General features: G+C 45.1%; 1 protein-coding gene across 4 annotated transcripts in view; it reads right to left on the reverse strand.

Moving 5' to 3' along the window:
* Nucleotides 1-1132: 1132 nt before the first annotated feature.
* The window catches only part of LOC115199866 (cAMP-specific 3',5'-cyclic phosphodiesterase 4D), a 175951-nt gene continuing 162787 nt past the window's right edge, over nucleotides 1133-14296 (reverse strand). For 3 of the 4 annotated variants that reach the window (XM_029762378.1, XM_029762379.1, XM_029762380.1), the window contains exons 6-14: nucleotides 13902-14014; nucleotides 6344-6437; nucleotides 5936-6114; nucleotides 5621-5719; nucleotides 5365-5529; nucleotides 5093-5192; nucleotides 3713-3867; nucleotides 3224-3529; nucleotides 1133-3120 (exon numbers count right to left, since the gene is read on the reverse strand). In XM_029762378.1, the coding sequence (XP_029618238.1) occupies nucleotides 2641-3120; nucleotides 3224-3529; nucleotides 3713-3867; nucleotides 5093-5192; nucleotides 5365-5529; nucleotides 5621-5719; nucleotides 5936-6114; nucleotides 6344-6437; nucleotides 13902-14014 (1691 nt within the window). In that variant the 3' untranslated portion in view covers nucleotides 1133-2640. Of the gene's footprint in view, nucleotides 3121-3223; nucleotides 3530-3712; nucleotides 3868-5092; nucleotides 5193-5364; nucleotides 5530-5620; nucleotides 5720-5935; nucleotides 6115-6343; nucleotides 6438-7648; nucleotides 8148-13901; nucleotides 14015-14296 lie in introns of those variants that run through there. The other variant, XM_029762381.1, reaches the window with a different exon arrangement.

The following is a 14296-nucleotide window of genomic DNA, read 5'->3' on the forward strand; positions in this document are numbered from 1 at the left end:
GATATTCATTTTAGTTCCCCATTCAAGAGTTGAAAAGAGCCATTTATTTTAAATGAGGATCTTTCAATTATTGAATTGGAATTTGATTTGTTTCTTATTAGCCCTGACAAATTGTAATAATGACTGTCACTTTTCATATTTCAGACATATCACAAAGCCGTTACTTAATCTGAGGGATTTTAACGCTAAATCTCGACATATATTTTTACCACTATTTTTGAACAAATCTCTTCCCGAATGAGAAACAGAATCGACCACATCCCTACACCACAATCAAAAAACGAAGACAAGATTGACAGAAATTGGGAAATAAGGTTACTGTGTGCGTAGCACAAAAAGTGTGGCAACACACTAAATAAATGTAAAAATCTAACGAACCCCCCCTCAGACTTCCACAACACTTTAACCAAAGGTGCTTCTTATATCCAATACAAGCATTGCATTGTCAGATGACATTTGCTCACATTTACTGCAGGCAACAATAAGTAGAACGTAAAGGCCTCCTTCTGGTCAGTCAGACAAAATGATTTCATTGAACGTAAAGTAAAGTAGGCCTATATGTCAACATGTGTCATTTTTTTCAGCGAAAACATTATTTGAAATAATTGTTACATGGTTATTACAACCAAACATGGGGACAGTGGTATGGGAGTAATAGTGTAAATTACTTTTGATAAACATGCACTCGGCAAATCGAGCCCGAGCACCTACCCCCCTGGGCACTCCTGTAGATATGAGAGGATTGGAAACTAATATATATATCCAATCCTCTCAGATCAAGTGCGTAGACAGAGGGTAGGAGCTTGGGGTTGATTTGGAATTGGGCGATATATTAGACTGGACTCATAACTTAGACGTTTGCTATTTTACATAAAATGATATGTTCAGTTATGTTACAAATGGAATAATGGTCTGGTTACTTAAGACAGAAACGAAATTAGGGTGGTTCCTCGGGAAGGATAGGTGGGCGTAAACCGCAACCATCTAGTAATGTGTAGCATTTCAGCTAACACTTCCCCAACCCTTTACCTAATCTTAACCTAATTCTTACCTTTTATTGTCATTTATTTTTACATTTATTTAACGAGGCAAGTCAGTTAAGAACAAATTCTTATTTACAATGAAGGCCTACTCCGGGAAAACCCAGACGATGCTGGGCCAATTGTGCGCCGCGCTATGGGACTCCCAATTACGGCCGGATGTGATACAGCCCGGATCTTCTAACGTTTTACGTACATTCTTGTCGCAGTGCTCGACTTAGACTGAAATAGGTGCTGGTACTCATTTTGGGTGCCGGTATGGTTTATATTTCAGTGCAGGAGCTCCACAATACTTTTGAGCTAATATTCTAGAAAATGAACAGGAGCTCAAGCAGTAGAAGCTTTTTAGGTGCCGGTACTCAGCTCTGGTGAGCTGCTGCTCAAGTTAACCACTGCTTTGTTGTCAATTCTCCTAACCAGCAATGTAAATTATCCTGCAACGCAACAAGCAGCCTGGTCTCAGACAAAGACATCCTCCAAGACATACGATAACTTACTTAAAACAATTTGTATGATATTGTTCGACCAGGTAAGACTTATGATACTACACATCCTCCAATTCGTATAATATTGTACAACCACTATTCCATTTGTAATGTAACATATGATACTAAATGGAAGTGGCAATGTCTGTCCCAGATGCTACAAATTGCCCTGAGGCCAGGTTGGATATATTTAAAGGAGTGCAAATATTCCCCAATACTAACCCAAATACAATAACTAGAAAATGACCCTTTCACACACAGAAAAGCAGTGGCAGACGAGGTATTCTCATCAACAGATTTCATTTGACTTTCAAGTCACTTCTCTTTTTCTTTTTGTTAACAAAAGTAAAATGTAGGATAGCAAAAGTAAAACCTAAAAAAGATACGTACGGTATGATACAAAAACTCTAGAGGTCAAACCTAGCATTAGTGCTGAAAGATCTTAGCCTTTTTTTCAGTCAGGTTTTCAAGGAAGACTTCAACTTCAGAAAAGTGTCTTGATAAACTCCCACAATGCATTTCTCTCCATGTGCTGCAGGTCCTCTCTGCATGGTGACGTGTCCTGTTGGGCTTTCATTCATCCAGACCACACAGCAACTTAGCACATTGCTTCACTGGGCTTTGCTGAGGAGTACAAAGAACTAAGAAAAAAATATACTATAGCAACTTCTGCAGAACGGCAGTTAATAACACACAGAAACACTGCCATCAGTCAGGCAAGGCTGAAAGGAGGAGATATGCTGTATATAAACAGCATTAAACACACTCTAAACGGCTGATCAAAATCCTTAATGTAACTTCAACACACTAGGACTGGGTTTTAAAGTTAAATAACACACAGACAACTTCAGTACAAATGTGAATGGAAAAGAGTTTTCCTGAGTGCAAAAAACTTGTAGAAGTACCAGTGGACGTGTCTAAGAAGCTGACCAATAGGATGAGGAGAGAGGAGTGACCAAGGGGTGGAGAGCAGCGTGCGCTTTGGAACCATAAACATAGATATATATATATATATATAAAAAAAACAGACAGACACTCCACAAAACCCCAAAATACTCTATAAATAATAATCTCTGGTTACTAAGAAGAACAGTTTAGTTGCCATCCATACACTGCTATGTATCGGCTGGTTTCTCCTCTCCCTTCTTCTCATCATCCTCCCCTTCCTCTTCCACTACAGATGGTTGCGATGAAGAGGATTCTCCTTCCACTTCCACCTCCTCTTCCTCATCCTCCCCCACCTGTTCGTCCAGTGGTATCTCTGTCGACTCAGAGTCCTGCGTACAGAGTGTTTTTGAGTCACTACAACTATTCTCCTCTTCTTCATCCTCCTCCTCGGGTTGGCTGCCACTGTCCTTCTCTGTGTCCGACTCCCCGTCCTCCTCCAGGGTGAGTTCAAACTGGAACTTGTCCCCTCCAAGGGGGCGGCTGATATCCTCAGGCTCGTCCAGGGTAGGTGAGGGGCTCTGGGGTATGGTGCTCTGGTACCACTCCCTGTTGTCCTCCAGAGTGTCCAGGATGTCCTGGGCATCAGGGTGCACCAGGTCTGCCCACGTCTCCCATAGAGGGTGGACAATGTAGTCTATGAAGCCTACCTGGAGAGAGGAGAGGGAGGCTTAGGTTTAGTTAAAAACAACAGTAAGGATATGTGTGAGTGTGTGTTGGGTGTTTGTGAATGTGTCTGGTGTGTTTGGGTACCTGGCTCTTCTCAACAGAGGCATTGTGTTTGTCACACATAGGGCTGATCTCCATGCCTCTCTCCCTCTCTCTGTCCCCCTGGGTGAAGAACTCTTCCATGATGCGGTCGGTCCACTGGCGGTACAGCTGCAGGGGCTTAGTGGGGTTACTCAGGTCCGCACAGTGCACCATGTTCTGCAGTACCTGTATCCTGTCAGAGTAGTTGTCCAGGAGTAGAACTCCAGAGCTGGTCACCTTCTTGGTCTCCACCATGGTCTTTAGGTCAGCCAGCAGGTTCATGTGTTTGGACATGTCAGTCGCTAGGACCTGGGGACCACCAGAGACGCAACACAGGCTGTCACAATACTGGCTGGGACAAAGCAATAGAACAGAACTTCCCTATGAAGTTAACAGAAGCAATCAAGTACAACCATGGACGTTTTCTAAGCTGATGTGGAGACTATTTCACAGACGTTCCTATTGGTTACTGACGATTATCCAGTCACTCACAATGTCGATGACCATCTTGCGCAGTGATTGTCGTTGTTTTTTGGTCAGGTTCTGGAAGATGTCACAGTTCTCTTCCTGAAGCAGCTTGAAGCCCACAGCCAGGTGGTGGTTCTCCAGGACGGACGAGTCGTTGTACATGAGGGCCAGCTCCGAGTCTGGGGGACAAACACACATACTGTACCCTGACATAAATAATGTGATATTATATCCACAAAACAGGGTTCGATGGAGAGGTGTTGTTGAGGTCCTTTGCGTCACCAGTCAATATATAAAACAGAAATATATACTTTTAAAACACATGCTGCGGAACTTTGGAGACTACTAAGTATTTTTTAAACCTCCCGCTTTGGGCTTGATGTGTGAATGTGTAATTCATTTAAGCAAAAAGGCCCGAAGTGGTGTGGTATATGGCTGTTCTGAATGTACGACAATATATCACGGCCATTAGCTGTGATATATTGACCATATACCACAAACCCCTGAGGTGCCTTATTGCTATTATGAACAGGTTACCAACGTAATTAGAGCAGTAAACAAGTAGTTTTGCGTCATACCCGTGGTATATTGTCTCATATACCACATCTTTCTGCCAACGAGCATTCAGAACGACCCAATTTATAAACATGCTTAAAATATGAGCACAATTACAGTCTTACATCAATTAGCCATGAAATCCCTAGTTTGAAAGTGACTGTTTATCTGGAAGCTGTGCTGAGCCATTTTCCCCACGTGGGCCAGCCCCCTAGCAATTTGAGTTCTAGCCAATGAGCTTCAGCCCCTCGCCATTTGAGTGACAGCTAGCAAGATGCACACACAGCAGAGCGAGAGAGAGAGCAATGACGTGGTGCACATATGTGACGTCGTAGACAATTGGTTTCAGAACTACCAATTAAAAAGCATACAAAAGTGCAGGAGAATCTCTTAAACTCTTAAACAGATCTGTAGAGGTCGATCATTTGTAGAATAAGGACACTATTTCCACTTGTAATGAAGCTAGTGTTTACACTATACTAATTGGTACTGTATTCTACAGTATGTGGTGGAATTATAGTACCAACCGAAATACAGCAATTCCTGCTGTACTTAGAGCTTCCAAGAACAAGCATTTGTCCCAGAGCTGGGAGGGAGGAGGGTATCTGGTGTGTGTGCACATGGGTGGATTGAATCTCGTGAGTGTTTTACCCAGATGCTCAGGAGAGACAGAGGGCATCCATCATTGATCTCTACAGTTCATTTGAGTGTGCGTGCATGTGTGTAGGGGTGGGCGCGTGTGTATGTGTCTTCGTTTTCGGCTTTTATGTGTATGTGTGTGTGCGTGCATGCGTGTGCACCAGACAGCCATTGACGTAGCTATTAAGTCAGGCCTGTACTCAGACTCACTAGTGTTGATGAGGAACTGGTTGGAGACTCCAGGGTGGTCCACGTCATGAATAGCACTGGCGAATATGGCAGCTAGGATCTCCAGGTCGGTGAACACAGCCTGGGAACAGCAGAGAAGAGAGTACAGGGTCACACCAGCCATTCAAACATGATAAGATGGTGAGTAACACACCAAATAACAGCAACCGGAAATCTGTCCGTTACAATCCGACAAATAAAAAGTGAAGTATGTAATTGATGAATGGATTGACTGATTGATTGAGGGGTCCAACCTCTAGAGCGGGGGTGGATAGCAGCACGTGAGTGGACTGGGTGACATCAGCAGCATGGATGTTGTTGTGGTAGGCCACGTCGCCATGGTAATGGTCTTCTAAGGTCATCAGGTATGTTATAAAGGTGTCGAGTGGAATTTTGAACGTTTTTAACAAGTCTCTCTCCTATAAGAAAAACAAAACAACATTATTTTGTATTCTCGTAGTCATGGAAGTACAATCAACAAAAATAGAGCAGATCAAATGTGATGATTACCTGGAATATAGTGTGCATCATGACGGTCAGGGGCCTGTTCCCAGAGAACTCAGTGACTTTGAAAACGTTAAGGCCCCATTTATTTACATCCTCCAGCTCCTGCAAAGGGAAACCAACCCTTCACACACCAACATACAGTAGTAGACATCTGTTGAAGAGCATTGCTCTATCTGTCTCCCCCTCTTTCTCTACCCCTTCTCTAAATCTTTCCCTCCCATCAATCTCTTTCTGTCCCTCACTTTTCTGCCCTTTACCCTCTCTCTTCATGTCTCCTCCCCACTCCCTCTCCTCCCCCTTTCTCCCACTGCTGCCCACCTTAGCCAGTTCGTCCTCTGTCTCTGTCTTGACTCCGAAGCGGGGTATGTTAGAGTTGGTGAGGCTGGAGCTGTGCTGCAGTTTCTTCACCCCACTGATCTGACACATGGGCCTGTTCTTCTTGTCTTCCTTCTCCTTCTGCGTCTGCGGAGTTGGCATCTCCACCTCGTGCTGCTTGTCTGTGTCAAACACATAAAAGAAGAGACTATGTGTCAAAAACATAGAATAAGAGACAGTGAGTGGGATGTCCAAACTGTCTGCATTAACAACACAAAATACAGCCTATGAGACCTGGTCAAAAGTACTGGGTTATATAGGAAATAGGGTGCCATTTGGGACACAGATCCTGCCTCTCTACAGGGTCCCGGATGAGCATGGAGGACCCCAGTGGTCACTGTGGTCACTCACCCAAGAAGGTGCTGGAGATGAACTCCGACACCTGGTTCCCAGAGCGGCTCATCTCAGACAGGTGGCTGAGCTCCCTGTTCAACATTCTCTTGAACTGGAACACAACACACAGACAAACAAACACAGAGAGGAGGGGTTAGAATTTGTAGTAAAACAGGGAGAAAATTGAGTTATATTCTGCACTGGATGTGTCACTCATGATTTTGTATGACTTGGGACAAAGTTGGTGGAATTCTGGAGCACATATCGGAGCATTCACTCTGACCATATCTGCCATTGAGGTCCAAAGTCATTTATAAAGGCAGAAAAGTATTTTAGAAGGGAAATAGCAGACACTATGAGACTCCACACTTTAATCAATACTACTACAGCATGCTATGACACACACACACACACACACACAGTTGAGAGGCTGGAAGCGGTACAGAGCAGGTGAGATACCCGCTCCCCCCCCCCACCAGCCACAGTTCTGATGTCATCAGTAACCCAATTCTTTGTCAACCACTATCATTCTCCCTCGCTCCCTCTGTCCCTGCGTCGCTCGCTCCCTCTCTCCTGATTGGAGTGGCAGACCCAAATGTAGATGTGGCCTTTGATTCGGAGGACAATAAGAGGAAGGTGGAGGAGAACTCTTAAACAACAGTGATTTGCAAAACCAGGCTGAAGGCTGTGGTGCTGACACTATCTAAATGCACACACATTTACATTTCATTCTCAACCTGGCAACTGTGGCGCCCGCGTTAGGGAGCCAGCATGCATAATGTATGTGAATGGTCAATATAGATCAATATCAGAGGCCATTATAAACCCATAGTACTTACTGTGCAGTTGGACTTTGACATAAGACTCTTTGTTAAAGTGACTGCCATTGATACAGCCCTATAAATATTTACCAACGCACTCGATCACCTTTCACATACAGCATATCTCTATCCCTGCATTTTCATACAAAAAAAAAACGGCCCTTGTATGCTATAAGCTATAAGTCATGTGAACATGCAGCCAGCAGTAAGAGCATCAAAACAATTGCCGGCTATCTATATCAGAGCCACAGACTGCACACCCAGCCATACAACCATTTAACTAATAACACCAGCAATACAGGTGGACTACGTCAAACAACACGTTTGTCTCGCTCTTTGCAGCTCTGATAAACAAAGTCCACAGGTTTGTCAGGGACAAGCCTTGCTTTTCCTTCGTCGGGCAATGACATCATTCTCACCTCATCGGAGGAATGACGACTTGCTTTATCAGAAAAATATATATTAATGGTATTAGAATAACAAAATCCACCTCACGTCTTACCTTTAGAAATCCCCAGGACACAGAGTGCAGGTAGTTGACCTCAGGCATTTTGAAAAAAAAAACGTAATGTGTGGTCCAAATATAAACAGAACAGGCGGACTAGAGCCAGCTACAGTGCAGAACGACGGAACCGCCAAAAAAGAGGGAGAGGAACAGAAACAACACCTCCAGCAAAAGCAGCTCAATACAGCGAGAGCAGAGTCCCAGAATAAGAGGGGCTTTGAGGTGTGTTGCAGGTCCAATCACTGAACAGAGTCAGTCATATCCGCCTCTTCCTCTGCGTCGTTCCTCTGCATGGGGAAAGCCATAGTCCGGGATCTTGACTGGAGCGCTGCGCTCTGGGGAAGCTGGGGACAGCGTTTGGCTACCCGTGGTTCTGATGAGAGCATCCTCCCGCACACACGGACAAACACACTCAGAGTAAAACCCATACACACACACTAAAGTCACTACTGGGATGTGTGAATAATAGATGAGGTGAGAGGAGGATGCCTGGATGCTGCCGGTGGTCCTGGAGAGAGAAGCTCTCCTGTCGACAACTTCGAAATAAGGCTGCCTCTGCCTCTCACACACACTCCTATGTTAACCACACGGGCTGCTGCCCTCACCCACACACACCCAGCCTATCAGGGAGAGGATGGAGAAAACAATGCGCTTGATCACCAGAGCTGATTGGCTGGGCTGGAGCAGAGTGAGCTCATCTCTCTGTGTGATTGGTTGAGGTTGGAGGTAATTCCTCTGATAAGTTGATTTTCAACATTTTCTTTGATTTCTGCAGTGCAGCGGGATGGGGACATACTGTATGCTTGTACCGTGTGTGTGTGTGTGTGTGTGTGTTTGATGGCACTACTGCGTGTTGTGTGTCATGAGTGTGAGTGTCCTCTTGATATGTGTCATCTCGCTGAGGTAATCTTTGGGACACTGTTGCTGGAAGCGGCGATGGTCTCATCCCGGTCATGCAATATTCACACTGAAGGTAGTTCAGGCTAATTTCCTGGGAGTTGAGTCAGAGAAGACCACAGAAAAGAATATGTGTAATACATTTATAAATCCCATTCAATTTGCACAAGGCGCGAGGGTCAGTCACTGGGCTGTCTGGAACATGTCTGAATGGGACAGTTAGTACAGCACAGAGAATACTGTGTGGCACTTCATTCAGGGTCATAAATGATGCTGTATTCTATTTGTTTGACCATGAGGCCATGGCTTTGTCCTCTGGTCAGAAGTAGTGCACTACAGATCTGCTATCTTAACTTGACCAGTTTCTCACAGTAGGCAAAAAATCCTACAGCTACAGGACAAGTGAATTATTATGTGGATAATAATTCATGGGGATTTTTATAGGGGTTGATACATTTTTCATTAGGGCCTAATCAAGTCCAACAATTGAAAGTGGAAATTACAAACTTTAGAAGTCTTCTTAAAAGTAGAATACACTACAGATTTGAATTTCCTGCGGCGCAGAGTGATCAAATAAAGATAGAACATCTGTATTTAAGGAATAGAGTGCAATTTGGGACACATCCTATGTCTTTGGTCCTGACTTTTATGATCAGCAATAACCTTGCTGGGTTTTCTCTGAACTGGGGTTGGGTACAGCTCGGGTTGCAAAATTCCGGGAACTTTCAATAAATTCCCTGCTTCTCCCAAAATCTTAGTTGGAGGATTCCAGAAATGAGAAGGGAATAAGCAGGGAATCCGGAATCCTCCAATCAGGATCTCTGGAAAACTAAAAGACTACACTATCAGTTTGCTAGTGGTGTGGGGGCTGTGCTTTGGCAAAGTGGGTGGGGTTTTATCCTGCCTGTTTGGCCCTGTCCGGGGGTATCATCGGATGGGGCCACAGTCTCTTCTGATCCCTCCTGTCTCAGCCTCCAGTATTTATGCTGCAGTAGTTTATGTGTCGGGGGGCTAGGGTCAGTCTGTTACATCTGGAGTATTCTCTTGTCTTATCCGGTGTCCTGTGTGAATTTAAATATGCTCTCTCTAATTCTCTCTTTCTCTCTTTCTTTCTTTCTCTCGGAGGACCTGAGCCCTAGGACCATGCCTCGGGACTACCTGGCATGATGACTCCTTGCTGTCCCCAGTCCACCTGTCCATGCTGCTGCTCCAGTTCCCACTGTTCTGCCTGCGGCTACAGAACCCTGACCTGTTCACCGGACGTGCTTGTTGCACCCTCGACAACTACTATGATTATTATTATTTGACCATGCTGGTCATTTATGAACATTTTAACATCTTGACCATGTTCTGTTATAATATCCACCCGGCACAGCCAGAAGAAGACTGGCCACCCCTCATAGCCTGGTTCCTCTCTAGGTTTCTTCCTAGGTTTTTGGAAAGCTAGGGAGTTTTTCCTAGGGAGTTTTTCCTAGCCACCGTGCTTCTTTCACATGCATTGCTTGCTGTTTGGGGTTTTAGGCTGGGTTTCTGCACAGCACTTTGAGATTTCAGCTGATATATACGAAGGGCTATATAAATAAATTTGATTTGATTTGCTAGCCAAGCGTGTCTGTGTGTGTGTGTGTTTGATGTTAGTACTGCATGCCGTGTGTCAGGAGGGAATAAACAGGAAATCCAGAATCCTCCTACCAGGATTTCTGGAAAACCAGGGAATTTATTGACATTTTGCAACACTAATACAGCACCAGAGTATGTGTGCTTCTGAAGCAGCTCGGATGCAGTATGGATGGACGGTAGTCAGAACACATTAAAAGGCATTAACAGAGGAAGAGAGAGCAGGCTATAGATTTGCTTAAATAAACATGGCACCTGAAAGTATTTAATTGTAAACTACATTGGTGGGGCATAGACAAAAGACTACTACACTATCAGTTTCCTACCCGAGCCTGTGTGTGTGTGTGTGTGTGTGTGTGTGTGTGTGTGTGTGTGTGTGTGTTTGATGGCACTACTGCGTGTTGTGTGTCATGAGTGTGAGTGTCCTCTTGATATGTGTCATCTCGCTGAGGTAATCTTTGGGACACTGTTGCTGGAAGCGGCGATGGTCTCATCCTGGTCATGCAATATTCACACTGAAGGTAGTTCAGGCTAATTTCCTGGGAGTTGAGTCAGAGAAGACCACAGAAAAGAATATGTGTAATACATTTATAAATCCCATTCAATTTGCACAAGGCGCGAGGGTCAGTCACTGGGCTGTCTGGAACATGTCTGAATGGGACAGTTAGTACAGCACAGAGAATACTGTGTGGCACTTCATTCAGGGTCATAAATGATGCTGTATTCTATTTGTTTGACCATGAGGCCTATCTTTAGTTTTTTTGGTAGTAACAGTCTTGTCCCATCGCTGCAACTCCTGTACAGACCCTGGAGAGGCAAAGATCGAGAGCTGTGTGTCCTCCGAAACACGACCCAGCCAAGTCGCACTGCTTCTTGACATAATGCCCACTTAACCTGGAAGCCAGCCGCACCAATGTGTCGGAGAAAACACTGTACACCTGGCGACTGTGTCAGCATGCATGCGCCCGGCCCACCACAGGAGTCGCTAGAGCGCGATGGGACAAGGACATCCCGGAGCCTGGACTCCAACCAGGATCTCTAGTGGCACAGCTAGCACTGCAAAGCAGTGCCTTAGACCACTGCGCCACTTGGCAGGCCAGATCTGGTATCTTAATTTGACCAATTTCTTGCATTAAGAAAATAGTCCTACAGCAACAGGACATGTGGATTATTATGTGGATTATAATTAATGGCCATTTTTGTAGGGGTTGATACGCTACCAGCGCAGGAAATTGCTCTGCGACAACAGAGTGATCAAATTAAGATAGACAATCTGTATATAGGGAATAGAGTGCCATAAGGTACATGTCTTTGGTCCTGACTTTTATGATCAGCAACAACCTGGCTGTGTTTTCTCTGAACTGGGGTTGGGTCCATGAACACTGTACTGTATGTGTACTTATGAAGCAGCTCGGATGCAGTATGGACGGACGGTAGTCAGAACACATTAAAAGGCATTAACAGAGGAAAAGAGAGCAGGCTAATTGATTTGCTTAAGTAAACATGCCACCTTAACTGTAAACTAGATTGGTGGGGCATACACTAAAAGACTACAACACTATACGTTTCCTACCTAAAACAATTAAGTCAAGCCTTGGACCAATCAAAATACCCTCTCAGTAGATAGCATACAGAGACGCTATAATTGCTTTGGCTGTTTTGGGACAAGTCATGTCTCAGATTACCTTCCATCTTGGATCCCTGAAGGCATTGTGGGTAGCAGCGCTGGAGCAGCTGAGACTGCTGGTCTCCCGTTAAGAGAGATATAGCGCATCCGCCTGTGTCCAGGAGACTAGGAACAGGCCGTCACAGGTCCAAAAAACAGGCAAGCACGCACACAGGCCGGCTAGCTAGGCAGTCTGCTATTGTTAACTCAGCAAATAGGTTTGAAACACACACCTTTAGCAATTCCCTAATGAATATAGACCCAGTCAAAATGGATTTCATATCTGGAGCTATTTTTTGATCTCTAACATTTATTTTGGTGGCAGATTTCCCTTTCCTTGGTGAAGGAAAATAAAGTGTGTGTATGTAAAAGCTAACAACATGTACAACACGTACACACAGTGTACAACATAATGCTATATTCAACATAATGCTATATAATGGCACACATGCCCCTTATTAATACAACATGCCCCTTGCAAATACCAATACCCATTATGTCTTTCTACAATTTCAGGGTGGATCAGAGACAATAATGGCATGTGATACTGACATCATCAAATAGGTAGGTTAAATATAATGCTCGAGGCCAGCTGGGTCCAGCGAATGAGATCACTCGTCACAATAACAGTGATGTCACCAATACATACAATTCCACCATCTACATCTTTTGACCTCCCCAGCTTGTGTTCTACGTTTTACCTAAGCCGTGTATAGCTAATGCACATGTTACAAGCTGCTATAATTGTATGTAGTGAATACAAACAGCACAAAATAAGACAATGGTATGTGGATGATACTGGTACCCAATGCTACTGCTCTGTATTACCAAAATGAAATACTTGATGTTGATGTTTTAGTCAAGAAATAGCCATGTCATAGGTTGAAAATAACAGAGAAGGAGTGACAGTTGTGTACATGGTGTGTTCTCGGAGAGAAACATAGCCCGTCTGTCTGTCCTGTGTGTGTGTGTGTGTGTGTGTGTTCACTGGAGTGAGACGGCAAGCCAACTAGGTGTGTTGCTATGGAAACCAGGGATAGCTGTATGTGCTAGCCGCTCATATATACGACAGGGTGACAAATAGCCTGTGTATAGCCTGTGTTTCTCACCCCTGTATAGGGGCAATGCATATCTGTCTGTCTGTGGCTGTACTACCATCTGCAAGTGTTACAGCCACAGGATCGGTGTCTGACTGTGTCCTTTTGTCTGTCCGACCTGCCTCTCCTTTATCTTGCGCCAAGCCCATCTACCCTATTGTGACATCATGGGGTGTGACATCATCAGCCAGGGAGGCAGCCTCTCCAGCAGAGCCCAGAGCTGCTCAGCATGCAGGGCGTCAGGCCCATGCTGGAGAGAGCCGAGCTGAGCACTCTCCGTGCACATCTCCCGTCCCTGCATGATAACGCTAGATACAGCTCCAGATACTGATACAAGGGATCTCCCCATACCATGTGAAAGACAGCATGAATCATTATATCATTACCAGTATTAGTACAGATACTGCTGTTGTAGAAGGAGGAGGAATAGGTCTGAGTGAGTGAGTGAGTGAGTGAGTGAGTGAGTGAGTGAGTGAGTGAATAAGTTAGCGATCGAGAGAATGGGGGTACTAGGGGTGCATCTCAATAGTCTAAAGTCACTTCCCTCTCCTTGTATCCTTTCTCACAATCAATCCAAGTATGAATCCAAGATGGCAGTTTGGCTAGAACACAACATCATTTGAAAAGCTGTCAAGCTCCCAACTCAGGCAACTCTCTGGTGGCAGGCCCTCCTCCTCTCTAACCTCTAGGCTACCTGTCAATGGTCACTCCATACAGTAGAGTCATGTTCCCAGCTGAGAGGGACCGAATGCATTGCAGTGTAGTGTAGTGTTGTTCCAAAACACTTATGCACAGGTATGTGGGAAGAGATGGACAGTCAATCCTTACAGTACCTCAACAGAACTTTCCAGCGTGGGAAGCCAACAATCTTGATTGCTACAGATCTCATCTCCATGTTTTTTTTAAAACAAAGACTTACTCAAACGCAACTAAATATGACACACAATAATAAGTAAAAGGTTCTTGTCCTTACCTTGTTGGAGGCCATCTCGCCGACTGAGTGTCTGGTCTGCAGGGTCTCCAGCTGGTCCAGGCACCAGTCCAGCTCCTCCAGCGTCTCAGTGGCCAGTTTCTGATAGGCCTCCTCTGGGGGGGCGAGACAGGTGGGCAGGGGGTCAGTACGGAGGCGCTTCAGGGGGCTAGCGCAGACTGCTGGCCCGGGGTCTGCCTCCCCACACACAGCAATGCTGAGATGCCCCGAGTGGACGCATGGGTGACTCTTCATACTGGTGCAGAGGGGCCAGTAGGAGAGTGAGAGGGGCCAAGTCACAAGTCTGATTTCCAACCCAAGACAGACACCCTGATAAGGTGAGACCAGAGGGGCTTAGAGTCCTGAATCCTATCCCAGAGACCCCCCCTCCGTGTTCA

The sequence above is a fragment of the Salmo trutta genome, chromosome 9 (genome assembly GCF_901001165.1).
Source record: "Salmo trutta chromosome 9, fSalTru1.1, whole genome shotgun sequence".
Classification (NCBI taxonomy): Eukaryota; Metazoa; Chordata; class Actinopteri; order Salmoniformes; family Salmonidae; genus Salmo; species Salmo trutta.